The 18,365-nt window shown below is 55.2% G+C and overlaps 6 protein-coding genes across 6 annotated transcripts; all 6 read right to left on the bottom strand.

Moving 5' to 3' along the window:
- Window positions 1–363: 363 nt before the first annotated feature.
- On the bottom strand, window positions 364–5,469 carry LBRM_34_1240 (conserved hypothetical protein; the record flags this gene model as incomplete). The annotated part of the gene is made up of 1 exon (XM_001568184.1): window positions 364–5,469. One exon carries the CDS (start codon window positions 5,467–5,469, stop codon window positions 364–366), a length of 5,106 nt encoding a protein of 1,701 aa, XP_001568234.1.
- A 1,147-nt stretch (window positions 5,470–6,616) lies between these two features.
- LBRM_34_1230 (histone H4) lies at window positions 6,617–6,919 on the bottom strand (the record flags this gene model as incomplete). The annotated part of the gene is made up of 1 exon (XM_001568183.1): window positions 6,617–6,919. The coding sequence occupies one exon, from the start codon at window positions 6,917–6,919 to the stop codon at window positions 6,617–6,619; it is 303 nt and encodes a 100-aa protein (XP_001568233.1).
- Window positions 6,920–9,429: 2,510 nt separating this feature from the next.
- LBRM_34_1220 (putative ubiquitin-conjugating enzyme e2) lies at window positions 9,430–9,876 on the bottom strand (the record flags this gene model as incomplete). Its single annotated transcript, XM_001568182.1, has 1 exon — window positions 9,430–9,876. One exon carries the CDS (start codon window positions 9,874–9,876, stop codon window positions 9,430–9,432), a length of 447 nt encoding a protein of 148 aa, XP_001568232.1.
- Window positions 9,877–13,948: 4,072 nt separating this feature from the next.
- Window positions 13,949–14,695, bottom strand: LBRM_34_1210 (conserved hypothetical protein; the record flags this gene model as incomplete). Its single annotated transcript, XM_001568181.2, has 1 exon — window positions 13,949–14,695. The coding sequence occupies one exon, from the start codon at window positions 14,693–14,695 to the stop codon at window positions 13,949–13,951; it is 747 nt and encodes a 248-aa protein (XP_001568231.2).
- Window positions 14,696–15,567: 872 nt separating this feature from the next.
- LBRM_34_1200 (conserved hypothetical protein) lies at window positions 15,568–16,524 on the bottom strand (the record flags this gene model as incomplete). The annotated part of the gene is made up of 1 exon (XM_001568180.1): window positions 15,568–16,524. The coding sequence occupies one exon, from the start codon at window positions 16,522–16,524 to the stop codon at window positions 15,568–15,570; it is 957 nt and encodes a 318-aa protein (XP_001568230.1).
- Window positions 16,525–17,161: 637 nt separating this feature from the next.
- LBRM_34_1190 (conserved hypothetical protein) lies at window positions 17,162–18,226 on the bottom strand (the record flags this gene model as incomplete). Its single annotated transcript, XM_001568179.2, has 1 exon — window positions 17,162–18,226. One exon carries the CDS (start codon window positions 18,224–18,226, stop codon window positions 17,162–17,164), a length of 1,065 nt encoding a protein of 354 aa, XP_001568229.2.
- Window positions 18,227–18,365: the final 139 nt, after the last annotated feature.

Raw genomic sequence — 18,365 nt, 5'->3', positions numbered from 1 at the left:
TAATACATAGCACAGGCATGCGTGGGCGTGCTGAAGTGTCTGGGTGCCTGCGTGGGACCACGAAGCAGGCTTGCGCACACTCCGTCGCCCCACGCACCCCCATCAATCCCAGCGGTGACGGAGAAGAGCAGTCCGGAGTAGGATGATGAGAGCTGCTGCTCCACCTCCACGACACGCGATTGTTTACATGGGGGAGGGAAAAGGAAAGAAGGGAGGCACCACCAGCAGACGAAAAGAAAAAGTAGAAAAAAATAACGCGGACGAGAAGAGGGAGTGACAGCAAGAGAATGCACCACTGAAACTCCAGGCCAGAGGCACACACGCACGTGTAGGGCACATCAGCAACGCTGTAACAGATGTGCCCTACAGCTTTGGCAAGGATGAGGAAGGCACCGATGACTTTGGCGGCGGCGGCGGCGGACTTGGGGCTACAAAAGTGGTCGGCCTGCCGTCTGCTTGCTGGCCCGACGCCTTCTCTCGTGAGTCACGCAACCTCAGGCGAGGGAGTGACGGTGGCCGCGGAGACTGCGTTGCTGTCGACGCCTGGGCGCCCCTCGTTGTATCCAGCTTAACATTTCCGTGAAGAGCCTCGCTGAAAGCCTTGTCTTTCAGGTAGCTTTGATAACTGCAGCGCAAGGCCCCCTCGAGGGTGTTCTCCGTGGTGAGTGTGAATAGCTTGACAGGCGCTGGTGCGAGGGGCGGCGGCAACGGCATCCGAGAGGGGGCTGACTGCCCACAAGCGCCGTGGCCATGCTGTTGTTGCGCCGCCACCGCGACACCGTCGCTGTACGTCAAGTGCGAACCGTCCTGATGCATTGTTCCACCCACAAGCGACGTCGCCCCCGCCAGCGGGGCTCGTCCTCGCAGCAACGCACGCTGCCGGGGACCGAGGTGCAGGTGTGCGAAGAACTCCTCGAGCTGCTCAGGAGTGTAGTCGATGATGTCGACGCGGAAGCGACCACCCTGGGAAACACGGTCTGCCCAGTAGGCCTCCAGCTCTCTAAAAAGTCGCTCCAGCTCTTTCCGCTCTGCCAGTGTCGTCGGCAAAATCTTCCATGCCATGGAGTTGGCGAACAGTCGCGCAGTACTCGGCACGCTGGACTCTCTCGAGGTGGGCGTTTTGCGCTCGGGCAGCCCCAGTGACTCGCACGAGAAGTCACGCTGTGGGCTGCTCGTGGCAAAGGATGGTATCGACTGCGCGTCGTGTGGATGCGGTGAGGCAGCGAACTTGGGAAGCTTCGTGAATGAGGTAGACCCCTGCGGTCCCTTGGAAGACGGCGGACGAGGAAACGGTGGAGGGACCTCGGTAAGGCCAAAAGTTGCTTTGGTAAGCGAGTTGTCTGAGAGGCCGGTCGCCGCGGACTCTTTATGACCCTGCTGCTGGAGAGCCCTCTGCTTCTCGAGCATGCGCAGCAGCTCCAGTCGGCGCTCTCGCACGCTTTTCTGCTCCGTGCGACCCGCGTCAGCGCGTGCATCGCCTGGCCTTTGCATCTTGATAAGGGCCATCAAGATGTCCTGTACCTGCTGTGGCGTGATGTGGTGACGCGGTGCCCCCTCTGCCTCGCTCTCCTCCAAGAGACGCCGCATGAGGGTGGAGTTCGCGAGGTCGTCCAGGGTGAGCCCCTGCACCTGCGCCAGCAATGCTGAGAGACGCGACAGGTTGCCTGCATCGCCGCCCTCGCCATCCTCAAGGTGGTAGTAGTCCTCGCTGCCGCTGAGACAGCTGCCCTGATCACCGCCGCCCTCTCTTCCCTCCGCAAGCCGCAGAAATTCGTACAGCAGCACCTGCTCAGCCGGGTCGTCTAACATATGTGGTGGCAGCTGAATCCCTTTTTCCTCTAGCATGGAGCACAGCCATTCCTTGCGCTCCAGCAGATACTCCAGTTCCTTCTGGGTGAGTCGAGACTTTCCTGACCTGTGTACACGTGACCCACGACCACCACTGTCGGGCACGCCTTCGTTGAATGGGAGCCTCCGGCCAACCCTCCGTCCGGACTTCCGGCCCCGATACTGATCGTCCTCCCTCGAGTGGCGTGGGTGATCGCGACGCAAGCCCGTGTGGCGAGTGTGGCGACGGCGACGGTGCCCGTTGCGACGATCGTCGCTGTTGCCGTCGTCGATAGTGCTCCACGAGGTCATGCTAGATGACCGGGAGTCCCTGCCGCCGCGGCTAGCACTCACGTGGCGCCACAACTCCAGCCGCCGCAACTTCTTCGGCCGATCCTCGTAGTATTTTCTGCGACGAAACTCCGACGCGCCCTCGTCCGCCGTGTAAAGCGAGCTGTTGCTCTCAGACTGCCAGCTGTCAGACGAAAACGTCATCCGCCAGCGCAACTTGCGCTGACTCACCACAGCTCCGTCCTCGTCCAGCTCTTCCTCGACGATGTACGACCCACGGTGCGACCCCGTTTCTGAGGCGTTGCACGAGCTCGAGCGGCGGCCACCGTGGTACATTCGACGGCGGTAGCGGTGCATCATCCCATCCTCGCCGATACGTTCGACGTAGACCCACTTATGATCCCCTTCATCCTTCGCCTCGACAAGGCTTTTCAACTCAGAAGGTGACAAGTCTACATAGGACGCCAGCAAGAGCGACTCATCATCGTCCGTGTCGGCGGACCCCATCGATGGTGAATGGGTGCCTTTACCACGCTTTGTTTTGAATTGCTGCCGGCACGAGCCACTCCTGCCTGCCGCGGTGTGGGTAACGTTGGTCATGCTTGTGATACTGTTGAGAGAGTCGCGGCGCAAAGATGGCTGGGACCGCTGCTCTCGCATCTCGGTCAGAAGGGCCTGAAAAGACTCCATTGTGTCCGCCACCTCCTTCGCTAGCTCTGCTTTCTCAGCTGCGCTCATGGCGGACTTGGCCGCTTTACTCTCTACCGCAGTGGCGAGCAACTTGTCCTCCTCACCCCAGTTGTGGGCAAACACCTCAGCGTAGAGCTCCCACATGAAAATCGCTGTCTCCACCGGGTTGCCAGCGCAACACGTCCAGTTGTCTGCCAGCTCCATCATGGAGCACCAGAACTGCGGATACGTGAGTGAAGGTAGCTGCGCTACCGTGAAACTCATTGGAATCAGAGAAAGAGACGCCGTGGCAGGCGACCTGCCAATGATCTCATCAAATTCGCTGGCAAGTCGCATCACGGTGCTATTGTCGATCGTCACCGCCACCGAAGACCTCACTCCGATACTCATCCTGTCGTCCCCCAGACCCATCTCGTACATCCCACCGACGCCGGTCGCATCAACCCTTGTCGATCGGCTCAGAGCGTAGCCGTTGCGGCGCACCGACAGAAACCGGCGCTGCAAGAGCAAGGCATCTCGCTGCGCTTTGTCACCGCCCGCGAACATTGAATCACCCTCCGCACTGTCGTAGTTGCCCAGATGCAGTTTGTCATCCATGCACGAAGTCCACGACGTTGCCCTTGCGCCGACAGCAGTGGTAGACTCGCGATGCGGTCGCCTGGAGTCTCCGACAAGGCGTGGTGCCTCGCCAAAGTAAAACGTCTGCGCCGCGTCCCCCTCGTCGTACGCAGCATCCACAAGTAAGTCCTCCTGAATGTATGGCAACAGTTCCACTTCGGCCGCATCGCAGTCTGGTAAGAGCACGTGCGCTATGCGAGTATGGAGGTAAACGTACTGGAGAGGGGTCATGTAGTAGGCCACACTGGTGTGCTGCTGAGACCCACCGCCCGCCCCGGAAGACCCGCCGAAGAAGACAGCGCTGCCGCCCTTTCTCTTCTTTTTCTTCGACAACTTCAGCCCTGTCTTAGGGGTGCGAGATGGCTTTGATGCTTTCCGATTCGTACGACTAATGGAGACGGCAGAGGCACTTCTGCGGCTAACATCCCCACCACCGCTGCCGGTGCCTCCAGCCACAGCATCCTCCCTCCCTCTGTCGTCGTTCTCTGAGATTTCGTTCAAGTCGTCCTCGTCCGCCTCTCCGTTGCGCCGCCCGCTCCGCGCAGAGGCTGCGGCTGCAATAGCAGCGTCTGCAGCTGCGCGTGACTTGCGTGCCTCCTGAGTCTTGTGGGCGTGCTGAGCAGCTGTGGAGACCGTCAGCCGGTCCCAGAAGCGGCGAATAACGTCGTTCACGAGGGGGTCACTAGCTACAGCGGTGGCCGCCGCTCGACACGGCCCGCACGCCGCTCGCAAGAGCTGACGCTGGCACTCCGCCAGCTGATCCCACCGCAGGTCCTCCTCCACTATAGCGTTGAAGAACGGGTCCGTGTCGGCCGTGTTGTTGTTGTCACACTCCACCAGTGATGCCGCGCCAAGCGCCATGGCCACTGGGTCTCGTGAGAAACCGCCGTAGCAGCAGAGCAGGTGCTCGACAGGCCGTGCGGAGATGAAAAGATACGGGTCGTTGCCCGTCCCAGCCTCCAGCTCCTCCTCCATGCGGCGCTGCAGCAGCACGCGCATCTCCCCTGTCCAGCTGGGGGCAAACCTGTCACCACCACCGCAGCCGCCGCTACCACCACGATGAACGGCAGCGTTGTTGTTGTTGCCTATCCGCCGTGCGAAGAAACGGGCCCCGTCTGCCGTAGAGGCAGTAGAGACGCCCATGCCCATCCCCCGCACACGCGCGCCGCCACCGCTTTCGGCGTTCTCGATTCCTGTGGCACTCAAGCCGAAGCGGGTGAACGAGGCAGTGTTGAGGCCGTCAGAGAAGGCTGAGGCGCTCTCCTCGTTGCTGCTTTTGGGGTACCTCAGAGACAAAGGGCGGTGCAACAGGATACCGCTCCTGTTGCTCGCCAACGTGCTGCTGAAGTCAACGGCATGATCACCGCGCGGTGTTGTAGGTATTTGCAGACTCGCCTCGTAGTCCACCTCGCTGATGACTCTGCCCAGCATCCGGGAGGGAGCAGAGGCTGTGTAAATGCTGAGTGACAAACTGGTGCGCGAGGCAGCAAATCCGCCGCTGCCGGATGTTCCGTTGCTGGTATTGGTGCCGTAGTGATCGCCCTGGCGGTCCTGGTCCTTGGCGTAGCCAGCAGACTGTTGGGCATACTCCGAAAAAAGGAGGTCCACCAATGCCGACTCACGCTGCGCAGAACGCACCCCGCTGCGAACCTGGCCAACAGGTGAGCCGGTCGCTTGAGATAGTGACTGGCCCTCCATGGTTGCTGTCGGCTGTAGCTGTAGCTCGAGTCGTCGACGCCGGCATTCACGGTAGTAATTCTTTGTTGCCATGGCGAGAGCGGGGTGCCGTAGCGACTCGCGCCGACGATGGTGAAAGGCACTCAACCGCGGCTGCCGTGCAATGATAAACTGAAGCTCCTCTGCGGAGTTGCAGAGGAGGCGTCGCTGAACATCTTGTGGGATCGACATGCGCAGTGACGCGAACAATGCCTGGAGAACCTTTCGATCAAGTGCAAGGGCGGATCCGGTCACCCCCACTTGTGGCGGCAGCGGTGGAAGTACATCGTGCAGAGCATTTACACCAGTGGCGGTGGTGGTGGTCATGCCTGTACGTGCGTATAGAAAAGTATTTGTGCGTGTAGTGATACAGGTACGTGGGGTCGTGCACCATCCCCTTCCTCTTTACCTGTATTCCTGTTAGGGTTTGAGGGTTCCCACGATTTGAGCTGCAACTCCAAAGCGCACGTGCCCTTCTGCTCACGAAAGCTGACGCGAGAAACAGAGGCTCAGAGCGAAAGCGACAGAAATAGTGAGGGCAAAGAAATAATGAAAAAGGCGAAGGATCTCGGAAAGTAAAGAAGCGTCGTGAGGACACTGATACTCAAGATAGAGCACAGAGAGGGGAAACATGATAATAGATTGTGTCCAGGTCACCGGAGGCCTCTGCCCCGCGTGGCGGGGTGATGGCGGTGTACAAAGCACTCGCCATCAAGTGGAAAGGCACGAAAGTCCGTGCCTGTGCACAGAGAGAAGCCCCACAAGCGAAGTCAAAGAGTACCATCGAAGACGGCATCCGACCGCGCTCCTCCGGCTCTGAGGTGATCGAAAACCATCGTACACAGCCTGGCTTCTCTCTCCAATGGCACTCTTATCTCGCTCCCTCTCTTCTACGCGCGTCTTCCATCAGAAAATGCAAACTGGGCGACGATGAACACCTCCACGCAGATGTGTTTGATTGTATTCTTTGTCTGCATCCCCCTCCGACTCTCGCAACTGTGTGAAGATGCCTGTATGCCCGCAGACAGAGAGATGGTAATGGATGGGGCATCGAACAAGCCAAAAACAAACGGTCGACACGAAGAAAGCGACGGAAGATAAACGAAGGAAAGAGCAAACAGAAAAAGGGGGGAAGAGGCAGAAGGAGAAAGACAAGTGCATCTATGGAGTAGTAGTGCGTGCACTTGAAGATTCACACCCAGGATAGGCCCGCTCTAAACATGCCACTCTCCCATCCCCCCTCACGACTCACCCCGTCCCACCTCTACATAGCCTCACGTATGCGTCCTCCCCTTGTAACGTGTGTGTGTATGTGAGGGGAAGGGGGGGCTCCGTTTGAGTTGAGCAACTAGGTAGAGGGGGCGTAAGGTAGGAGGGAGAAGCAGAAGAGAGAGAAGGGGGGAAGGGGGAAGTACACCATACGCGAAAAAAGAATTTCCACAGGAAGACAAAAAAAGCGCTGACTTGGCTTTGTTTAAGCGTAGCCGTACAGGATGTGGCCACGCTTGCGCAGCGCATTCACGACATCGGCCGCCGTGACTGTCTTCTTACGCGCGTACTCGGTGTAGGCCGTGCTGCAGCGCACAATGTCCTCCACGTAGGCCTTCAGCACGCGGCGCATCTCCTCGTAGAGGTCGCCCGAGATGCGCTTCACGCCACCGCGGCGCGCCATGCGGCGGACGCAGCCGCGCGTGATGCCGCGGATGTTGTCGCGCAGGACCTTCTTCTGGCGCTTCTGGCTGCCCTTGGCGTCAGCGGAGCGCTTACCCTTGGCCATGGTGGATGTGTTGAGAGGGGAGGATTGGCGAGAAAGTGGTGAGAACCGTGGGAAAGCTCAAAGAGCTGGTCAAGAGAGAGAGAGAGAGATCGGGAAAGGTCCTCACAACCGAGAAACAGTAAGAGGTGCATGGACGTGCCATGCCCAGCAATAATGTAACGAAGAAAAAAAGAGGCGGAAGAGTTACATCACAGCCAAGATGAAGAGGAGCATTCGGTGCATTTCACGGTGACCGTGGCCCAGTCTTGATTCATTTGACTGGGATGACGGTGGAAGCCGCTGATTACTATTACGGCATGTCCTCTCCCTCTTGATTGGTTCACTCTTCTGAGAGTGTGTGCGTGAAAAGAGAAAAGGATTTGCAAAGAGCGCCACCACCTCTCTTAACTGCGCGCATTCACCCTCTTTGGTTTCATCAACTTGCTCTCACCAAGCATTGATAGATAAATCGCCTCCGCTCATCATTTGTTTTCTGAGAAGCAACTGCGCATCATGGTCACGAAGACGACACCAAAAATGAAAAGAAAATGCACGTCGCCCTCATCGTCACTGATTTTGCTTCTTCGCTGCCAACACTGCCGCGTCACAAATACCTCCACAAGACAGATCCTAAGAAACAAAAGGAAGGAACGGGAAAAAAAAAAGAAGAAGCTCATTACATGCACTAATTAGCCTCTCTCTCTCTTCTTGTGCTGTGTGCTTTTTTCTTCGCTTTCTGCTTCTTGGCGGTGGTATGCTCAACAGCTTGTCGTTCTCCCTTTTCTCATTTTCAATTTGACACTATTTTTTTCCTTCTAACGTTCTTTGGGGGAGGGGGGAATCGGTTAGGTGCGGAGATGTGCTTGTTTGAAGCGTGCGTGGGTGTGTGTATGTGTATATTTGTTTTTTCCCGTGCATTTGAATTAGAGCCCCCTGCCCTGCTTTGCAACTCCTTTCCGTTCTTTGTATGCTTTGGCTCACTGATCGCTCTAGGCTCAGTATATGTTCGCTGGTTCATTTACTTTCCGTTGTTGCATCGTTCCCCCCTTTTTCTGTGTGGACGTGCGTGGGTGTGTGTATGTGTGTGTGTGTGTGTGTGTGTGTGCGTGTACGAAACGGCCTGAGCACTCGGCACACACTCCGTTACATACAAAATACAGGCATAACCACACGAAGAAAAACTCAAAAATGCAGACCCACATAACCACTCGCCGCACATCACAGACACCACACACACACACACACACACACAAGCATGACATTCATACGAAAAGGTCAACAAGAACTTTTTTGCTGATATCTCATCAACTCTTGACGAGTAGATAATATGGGGGCAAAAGAAGGTGAAAAGGTGAACTTAGACAGGGGAGAGCAAAACACGTGCGGAAACGAAGAGAAAACGGTAATAAACGGCGAAAATGGAGGTCACTTTTCTTTTTCACCCCTTCTAGCTCTTTCCCCTCACCTTGCCAACTCGCGCGTCTGTCTCTCTCTCTCTCCTCATTCGCTTCATGCCTCTGTTCCTCGGTCTCGTGTGTGCTGAGGTATGCATCATAGAGCATGATTTATGTGTGTCCTGTTTTGATTTCGTGTGTGGGTACGTTGCTGAGTAGTGGCATGGAGTCAAGTTGACAGAGACACACAAAGACAAAGGAAAGGTGAGAGGAGGCAGAATAGGCAAAAGAGACGATAAAACAACGACGCGAGAGCACTGGAACGCAAAAGGGGAAAGGGCAGAAGAAGAGCTAAGCACAAATAATAAATAACAAGGAAATGGGGGAAAAAAACGGAAGACCTGCCCCATGGGATGATATAATTGCCACGCATGAAATTGAATCCCACTAAAACACAATGTCACCAAAAAGAAGCCAAAGATGAAAGAGAGAGAGGCAGTGGGGGGAAGAGAGAGAAACGCGAAACGAAGAGTACAGAAAACAAGAGAAAAAGGGACAGTTCTAAAAGAAACTCGAGTGGGAAAGGGAAGAGAGGAGGGGGTAAGCGAAAACTTGACACACACACACGCATACAGCGAGCCGTTTCCTCATCGTTGTTGGCCTTCTAAGCTCACTTCTCGTTTGTTTTCCTTTCTGTTCTCCACACATACACACACTCTCGCTGTCTCTTTCTCCTCTCCCTCTTTTTTCTTCCCACAGACCCTTCCATCCTCCGCGCCTCTCGCTCGCCACGATGCAAATACTGAGTGCTGTCCTGAGGCATTATCCGAGTTTAAGAGGAAGGAGAGAAAAGGGCTACGGTAATACAAGGGAAGAGGGAGACTGAAGGTATTGAGAGTATGAGAGGTACCGATGACGACAGAAATGGGAAAAAATGAGAGGTGGAACGGGCTCAGACTCGATACATGTGACTGAGCAACTCATCCGACCAACGGAGAGAGGGAACAGGTGATTAGCAGTAGCCCTTCCCTGCCTCTCGTCACTTCAACTTTCTTTTGGTTTCCCGATGCTCTCCGCTTCTCTCTCGCCTCACTTGCCACCGCTATCAGACTCATTTTGCTTTTCCGTTTGGGTGTGTTACATGGCGTACTGACGAGTCCACTCGGAAGCTGTCTTATTGAAGGCGGATCTATCAGTCTTGTACTGGCGCGCGATATCTGGCACCAGCGGATCGTCGGGGTTGGGGTCTGTCAGTAAAGAGCACACGGAGAGTAACACCTTTGAGATCGTCAATGCCGGTGACCACTGGTCCTTGAGAATATCAAGGCAAATGCCACCGTTGTTGTTTATGTTCGGGTGGTAGATCTTCGTCGTGAACTGTAGCTTTGGTGGCTTGAACGGGTAGTCGGAGGGGAAGTGAATGTTGAGGAAGAAGAGGCCACCGGCGTATGGGGAGTCCTCCGGGCCGATGATGGTGGCCTTCCAATTAAAGAGATCATTATCGTTGACCGGGCCGCCGCTCGTGTTCGCTGGCGGGTCTTTCTCGAGGTCCTTCAGCTCCTTCTGGATGCGACGAAGCGCCATCTTTTTCTGTACGTTGCTTTCTTTTTCGGGAGGGTGAGAAAGGCTGAACAAGTAGGGAGAGGAGTGTGCCCTACACTAGAGAAACAGCGCCACCAAGCAGAGTAGCAAACGGGAGAAGAAACACAGCAATAGAGAAAGAAAGGTGACCAGTGGCGGTGAAAGAGAGAACAGAGTCGTTTTTGTATGCAGGCGGTTTGTGCTTTGCCCGGCTCTTATCTGTTCCGTTCTCGTGTAATACAATGCGTATGAGAGAGAGAGGTGAAAGCGGTATTCAATTCTGCCAAACGAGCCGAGTGTGGCGGTGCCGGCGGGGGAAGTGAAAGGAGAACCAGGGAGCCGTATGATTTCCATTGACGGGCGAGACACGCGCCCAGGGGAAAGAAATAAAAAAGGGGAGGGAGAGAGAAAGCGAGGGACGCACGAGGTTAGGAGGGTCTAGAAGAGACGAAAAAGCGGGAAGGGGAGGGCAGGGCTAAGCATTACGGCAGAGTATACGACGAATTCAGTCCATGCCACTTGCTCTGACGCTCCTTCCCTGCCCTCAACCCGCAGCTTTCACTTTTCCTTGGTGATTTATCAGTCCCTAACGACGGGAGAGGCCCCAGGGTATCGTGTCAGGGTCCAGTACCCGCACTGTGTGGACAGAGTCTGAGGCCGAGGCGGTGCTCAGCTCACGGAGTCGGTGCACGGCTGTACCGTGTGTCTAGCGCTGCCTCGCGCCACGCGATGGGTCTCTGACAAGCCGGGCAGAGTGGGGTTTGAGCTCACACTGTGTGGCAGAATGGACTCGTTGAAACGAAAAACTTGTTAATCGGCAGAAGAGGTAATCACGTGCGTGAAGAGGCCTCAGCGAAAAAAAGAGAGTGGAGAATACCCTCGCCACTTTCCTTGACGCTCACACAGGTGCGCACATCTACACACGCGCACAGGAAGATTTGGAGACGCAGTAGCGCGCATGCATTCCGTGGCGAAGCCAACGTTCCTCTCGGAAAGCCCCGTTCAACGGTGCTGCTAAACAGCGGCGCTCTCACAGACTTTGCTGTCTGAAGGTTTTGATTGGGAAGTGCACCGCGATAGCCAATTGTACATATACGCCTTTGATCAGCCCACATGGTCTGTGTGGCAAGAACGGGATAAAAAGGCGGTGACAAGAAGGCGCGGCTACTTGGGCAGAAGGGGCAGTTCCGCTAACCAGCTCCAGAGAGGCAAGAAACGGAGCAAGCAAATACAAAAGAAAAAAAAAAAGCGAGGGCACGGAAAGCAAACAAAACAAAGGAAAGAACGGGGAAGAAAAGAGAACAGGGCGAAACACGTTGCGTGCGTCTCACACACCGAATGAAATACACAATCACTTGACGGTATTAAACAGAAGAAACAAGGAATAGACGAAAAGAAAAAAAAAAAGCAAGGAGCATCATGATGAGCAAAAGAACAGCAGGACCAAAAGAAGGGCAACACAGCCAAACAAAGTGAGATGAAATGAAGGGAGATATGAGTAGAGTCAGTGCATCCGGCATGTGTGCGTGTGTGTGTGTGTCGACTTGAGCGACTTCACATGTGCGTCTCCGGTACGTTTCTCCTTACATACCATTCACATCTTGCCGCAGAGCGATATAAGGAAGAAGCGACAAAAAATCAGAGGTGTAAAAGCGAAAAAAAAAAAGAAACGAAACGAGGATGGAAAGCAAAACACGCAAAAGTCTGTGCAGCACACACAGAAAAGAGAAGCAAACAGAGGAGAGAAAAGAGAAAACATCGTATACACACACACATACACCTGCTGCACACCATTTCCTCGTCGGCTGTCACTATCGTGGCCGAGTTAGCCCGGCAAACCGTGTGCGTGTGCGTGCGGGTGTACGCATGGCCACAAATAGAACTTCCTCACTCCACCCTCCTCAGACTATTGACTACTCCATGTAGCGCCGCTGAATGTGAATCGACAAGGCGCACATGGGCTGATACGGGACGGACTTGACGCCCACGGCCTTCTCCGCCATGTCGTTGCTTCACACAGCAATGCAACTTTCATTGAGAATCAGACGTATAATCTACTCTGCGCTTTTCCTCAGCTTGCTTGGGCACACCACCACTGCAACTATCCATGTCCACGCAGATATCCAGGAGACTGTGAATGGCATTTGTCTTCACTCTCGGATTCTCTACGTTCCCGACCTGCAGCACAGACGATACTGTGACTTGCATGCCGGAGAGGTAGTGCATGAATCAATCTGCGCGGCCAACCGGTATCAGAGCATTCACGGAATCCTCGGGGACCAAGTTTCATATCATGTCGTAGCCAATGTAGCTGCCCGCCTTGGCCACGTAGTGATGCAATACTTTTGTGCAGAAGTAGCCGCAGTACGTACCCTCCTACATGCGATATTGGTCTGCCTCGGCAGGTGTTATGCTCGATTCAGGGAGGAAGGCGAAGGCACACCGCATCAATCCAGGCCGCAGACACGTCTCCTCCACGCCCAGTAGCGCCCCTCAATGGTGCCGCCGTTCGCAGTGGATGTGCCGCGCACCTCCAAACCGCCGTCCTTCAGAGCCTCCTTGATCTGCTGAAAGGACTCCCACCGTGTCTTGATGAACGAATAACCAACGAGACCCGACGCACTTAAGTGCTAAAACGGAAGTCCACCGCAGCCTTTTTCTTTCAGAAGCGAAGCGAGCTCCAGCAACTGGTCCGGTGTTACCGCGAGTCAGTTCATCCCCGTGTTTACTTTCACAATGATGTTTGCTTGAACGTCGTGTCACTGTGCCCGAAGACCTGCTGCAGCTGGTCCTTGAAGCCTAGTACAGGCATCCACTGCGCACCGAGACCTGCGTGACTCTTCGCATTGTGGTCTTCGTAGAGAGAATGTAAGGAGTCGTAAATCAGCCCCGTATCGGAGAAGATGACGACTTGATCGACGCGACAGGCCTCGACGTTGTGTACATTTTCTTTGAGCACCACGAGTGCCTCATCCAGTGCCGCTACACCGTGGTCCAATCGACAGCAGTCATGAATCTACTCCACAACCTTCCCCAGACCTTTTTCGTATGCACTGCCCTTCATTGTTGGAATCAGAGTTGCTTTCGGGGTGTAGTCATTACAGATGTGCTGAATGTTGTGCTCAACCCATGGCAGCTGTGCCTTTAGGAAGGCGGAGTCGCGGAGCATCTCTCTTGCTGTGTGATTTTTCCTCCTTACCAGAAAGCCCACGAGTGAGCGAAAAGAAAGAGCGCAGATGCAACACTCGTAAAAGCGAGGCTGCATATTTTCTTCCTTCACATTTTCAGTTTTATGGGTCGTGGCCCTCGCGCCGGCCACCTCGACGCTGAAGAACGCCCCTGTCCTATCCACCCGCTCGGGGGAAGAGAAATGAAATCTACCTTGAGAAGAAGACTGTGGAGGAAAGAGAGAAAGCGCAAGGTGACCTCGTGTGGATGTAAGTTTGTGTACGTATTTCTGTTGACCAATGTGTGTTGGTCTGAATATCATAGCCACATAAAGATTTGCGTGTGTGTGTGTGTGTGCCCTTTCGAAGCAGTCGAAAATAAAAAGGGAGGATAGCGGGTGAGACGGAGAGAGGGGGGAAAACGGAAGGACAAAACTGACAAAGCAGCGGGCAGGGAATAAATAAAAAATTGAGAGGGGATGAGAGGGACGTTTAGGGCCATTAGAGAAGGGGGGCAAGCGCTCACAGGTAACGCTGTTATCGGTTTATCTTCAGCAGAGAGAGAGAGAGAGAGACTGCCTGTCAGACCGTTTCTATGTCGACTCACAGGCATTCAACTCGATGAAGGCCATGTGCGCATGTCACAGGCGTGACAAAGATCACTGGTTTGATTCGCTTGTTTTCTGTCGGTGGCCCAGCACAAGTCCCGGCTGCTGCTGCTGAAGCGCAACACACGACACATACGTTTTCAGCGGCGCTAGCGCACACGAGAGAGAAGAGGAAAAAAAGGGGAACTCGGCCACAAGGCGAGCGCGTGCAGGGCCCTGACCTTTCATCATTCCATCACCGAATTATTTCTAGCCCCATATAGGTGCAACAACAGACAAGAAAACCCCAACGCGCACATCTCACGTTCGTCGTCGCACGCAGCGAGGAATAAAAGCAGCGGTAACGGCACCAGCGTCTTGCTGCTTCGCCCTTGCAGTCTGTGCTGCTGTGTCTGCGTCCGCTCTCTCTCGCTTCTCTGCGGCGCGCTGCACCTTCCGTTGTGAGTCACGCAGCTCCAGCTTTCGCCGCTCCGCCATCACAGTCATCCCAGATGATGCAACGCAGATGAGTACTGGCTGTCCCTTCCACGTCACGCCATTATCGCAGAGCTCATGCTTCCCTAAGGCAAGTGTGCGCTCTGCGAGCTGCCGCAGCAGCTCCTCGGCGACGCGGCCCTGCGAAGAGCCGGCTTGCGCTTCGTGTGCCTTCGCCACCTCCTCCTTTTCATCGCCGCCGCTGTCGTTTGGCTCCTTTCGCTTCTCCTCCTCCTCTGGCGTAGGGTAGCGCCATTCGAGAAGAAAGTACGGTTTGCGAGAGTTGCGTACATACAGTACCTCTACTGGAAAGTGCGGCGGCAGCCGTGGAGACGAGGCAGCGTGAGGAAGGTCGCCGGCAGCGGCACTTTCCATAGTACTGCTGTGCTGTGCTTCCTCATTTCCGGTGCCGCTGTTGACAGTCGTTGGTGCAGAAACATACCAATCCTGGATACCGAGTGCGGCGCGGTGTGCGAAGAAGAAGCCGTTGAGGAGCTCGCCACGGCTGTGCAGTGTCGCACAGCGAATAAAGATTGTCGTTGCACCAGCACCCGCAGGTGGAAACTCGGTCATTGTTGCGCGCACTACAAGCCAGCAAATAAAAACGACGCTTTTTTTTGACTGTATACGGGTACTGTGCTGCAACAGGCAGCAATCCTTTCGCAGCGCTACGTCTACCCGCTCTGCAGTGTTGCGTAGATGGGCTTGTCGGGTCGCTCGCGTGCTCTACGAGCGTATGTGTACCACAGATGCACTTCTTGCCTGCGGTTCTCCCCTTCCCTGGCCTTGACGGTATGCACAAAAAAAAAGACACGAAGACACTGAAGAGTACAGGAAGATTAAAGATGCGGCGACCGATGCACCGGAGAACCGATGCGAAGAAGGGAGGAGAGAAAAGTCACGTGTGTGCTACAGCACGAGTGTTGTCAGAGGCGCAAAAACAGCATCGCGGTGCGCTGTCTCTTTGCCTGACTCGAATGCACCTAAGAAAGGGTCAACGCGAAGCGTTTGCACGGAGAATTGACTGACACACGAATGCTGCACCGGGCACCCTCCCTTTCACCTTGAAAGGTGGAGTGGCAGTGCTGCTCACTTGAGGCTCTCTCTTACTCATCCCCAACAGGCATTTGTGTGTGTGGGTGTGTACATTGTTGTATTTCCTTGCGTAGTTTGTGAAGGGAGCAAGGAGAGAGCAATTGCGGCAGTGAAAACATACACAAGAAAGCTTCGAGCTCTCACACGGGGTCAGACGACCCGCGCACTCTCTCCTCAACAGCTTCCCATATCGAGCACCAAACACAGAAACACACCACAGTAACACTCATAGCGACAACCAGCAGTGTCAGCTCACAGTGTCCACGAAAGGAAAAGGGAAGTAAGCACAAAAAAAACGCTACACCCTCCCCTACTCATCCAGCGCGATACGGAACAGCGCTGCAGGACCCCTACGCCTGCGTCGCCACGTGAGCCGCATGCGGGGACACCAACGACTCCTCCATCGCCTTGTAGTAGGATCGAAGCTCCCTGTAGCGCCAGCTAAAGTCAACGTCAATGAAGCGCTTCTCACGCATCTCCTCCACGCGCGCCTCGTCCTCATCCAACTGGCGCAGTAACGACCAGTCCCGCAGTGGATGCAGGCGCTTCACCCACCGCGATGTGTCAAAGGCGCCAATGTCGGCGCTCTCTAAGAAGTCGTCGTCTACGGTCACTCGCACGCCGCCGACCTGCTTGCTGTACAGTGCGTTGAGGATTTGGGTAGCTCGATATGGCATTACCTCTTTGAGAGGGGTAGTCACTGGCCTAAAGCCACCATCCGATTCCATGATAGAGCGTCGAAAAACGAGTGAAAAGCGCTGCGCTTCGACAGGAAGCACCATGTGAAAGTACACGTACCGTGCAGGCCCTGACATGATGTACACGGATCGGTCCGGCACCATCACATCTAGCTCCTCCCCGTTCTGCACGTGTACAAAGCGCAAAAGGCAGTTGCTGCCGAGGGAGCAAACAGCGAAGATATCATCGTACACGAAGAGGTTGTCAATGTGGGCGCGAATGAAGTCGCCTGGTTCGTATAGGTTGGCGGTCTGGTTATTAAGCCAGTTCTTCGGCACCACGTTGTCCTGCTCGAGACGCTCGAGCAGCGGGGTGAAGGAGCCAGGAGGAAGCGGGGGCAGCTGAAAACGACCATCGTTGAGGATGATGCGATCAGAGGCACGCGTGTAAACGTCGACGTACCCTTTGCGCAGGTTTGTGGCATCGTCTTCGAGAATGTACTCCGGCAGTATTGTTAGCCCAAATTCCTCCCCGAACGGACAGTACGGCTCACCGGCTGCCAAGTACTTCATGCTACCACCTTTCAGGAGGTGCCTGACCCCTCCCATGAATCTCGACGTGATGGACATGCCTATTCTTCTCCGCAAATGTCAAGGAGCGGGAGAGCACGGTCAGAAGGGGAGAGGGAAGAGGCCGCAAAGCGGATAGAGGAAAGTGCGAGAGAAAAGGGACGGAACAAAACGACCACAACTCCGTCATCGCCACTCCTTTCTCCAGTTCCAAGTGTGACGGTGTCGCACCGGCGCACGCCGTGAACCTGAGTAAGCGATGGATGCGTGTGTTGAGGAGAATGAGCGCGACGGTGGTAGATGAAGGGGGCAGCGAGAAACATGGAAAAGATACGAGAATAATGTGCAGTCCAGAGAGCGGCACAGCCGCACAGAGTTGAGAGGAAGACGGAAAGCGAATAAGCCCCCAGATGCATGCACGCACTTGCCAATGCAATCCACTACGATGCCAGGCAGTTTCTCCAGCACGGCAGTGCCTTTTTCAATGCCTTCCTTCTTGCCTCCTCTCTTTGCGGCAACAGGCGCAGACACGTCACGTACAAACTCACACATGTTTTTCCTCCCGTTCGTCTTTTTTCGGAGCAGAAGCGTATTCAGCTGGCGCGCTGCATATCGTCTCTGCAAGTTCGCAACGTGACTTACGCTGAGCGTAGAGCAGCGCACGCGCGTGTGCAGGCATCGAAACAGACAACCATCGCTAACCACCGGACGCAGTCTTCTCCTTGGCGAGAGCAACATGGTTGTGCTTCACTGCGTAGCGACGGCGCTGCCTGCGTAGGCGAGCCTCGCCAATGATGGACGCGTTGGTGGCTTCCAGTACCGTCTTGAGAGACCCCTCCATGACTCGCTGGCTACGCAGTCTGTGGAACTCATCGAAGTACCGTGGCACAATGCTTGAGCTCACGCGACCGCCGGATGCGCCAGTGGGGCCTCGATCGAGAGATCGAGTAGCTTTACTACCCCGCCGCCGCGACTCACTCAAGTTACTATTGTAGGTGCTCGCCACCTCCGCTGGGATCTCCGAAGCCTCGTGGATAACGCGAACGACGCGGCTCCCTGGCGGGCTTGGCGGCGGCGGAGACGATGCACGCTGCTTGCCGCTCTCTGCTTCATTCGCTCGTTGGTTCTCCTCCTCGTCACAAGAAACGGACAGCGGGGGAACCAGCACTTCTCGAACCCCGCTGCGCGCCGATGGAAGAATCAGTTCCACGACAGTGTACTGATGCTGCGGCCACAGCTTCACTCCACCACAGATGTCCACGCCGAGCAGCATCCCACCGGAGATCGAAGTATCCATCAGGAGACGACCGTCACCGAACATGCGGGAAGGGTAGACACAGTGGTGGCTGAGAAGCATACGGTACCCATGCAACTCGACCGCGCACCAGTGCTGCAATTCGTTTTGCACATAGTACTCGTAGAGATAGAGGTGGGTGCGTGTCGCACAGTGGGCCAAAACGGACTCCTTAGTGGCCTCTAGTATGCAAAGCGGAGACGAAGGAGTGCTTGGGTGGCTATCCCGAGTAGTACCTGAGGTTGAAGGTGAGGGACCAGAACTTGAGTCGTCACGTGCTGTTTCATCGGCAACCCCTGTCTTTTCTTCCGCTTTCACGCTAGCCCCTTCCTCCAGTTCACTGTGAGGAACACTAAATTTAGCTAAGTCTTGCCGGTATGTTGTGCAAAACGAGCACCATAGCCGCTGAGGAGCGTCTCCTGAGCACCGAATGCCCTGCTGCTCAAACTGCCGCGCAAGCTCTTGCATAAGATTTTTGATCGGTGTATGTGAGCAGCAAGGAGCCCAAGAGCCAGTGGGGAGAAAAGAGGTTATTTGCCTCTGAAAGACAACGAGTGTAGCTTATCGTGAAGCAATGATGAGCCGAAGCGAAAAACCTACAACGGCC

This window comes from Leishmania braziliensis, chromosome 35 (assembly GCF_000002845.2).
Source record: "Leishmania braziliensis MHOM/BR/75/M2904 complete genome, chromosome 35".
Classification (NCBI taxonomy): domain Eukaryota; phylum Euglenozoa; class Kinetoplastea; order Trypanosomatida; family Trypanosomatidae; genus Leishmania; species Leishmania braziliensis.
Note: the sequence above shows the minus strand (reverse complement) of the source record. Positions and strands in the feature narration are given on the sequence as shown.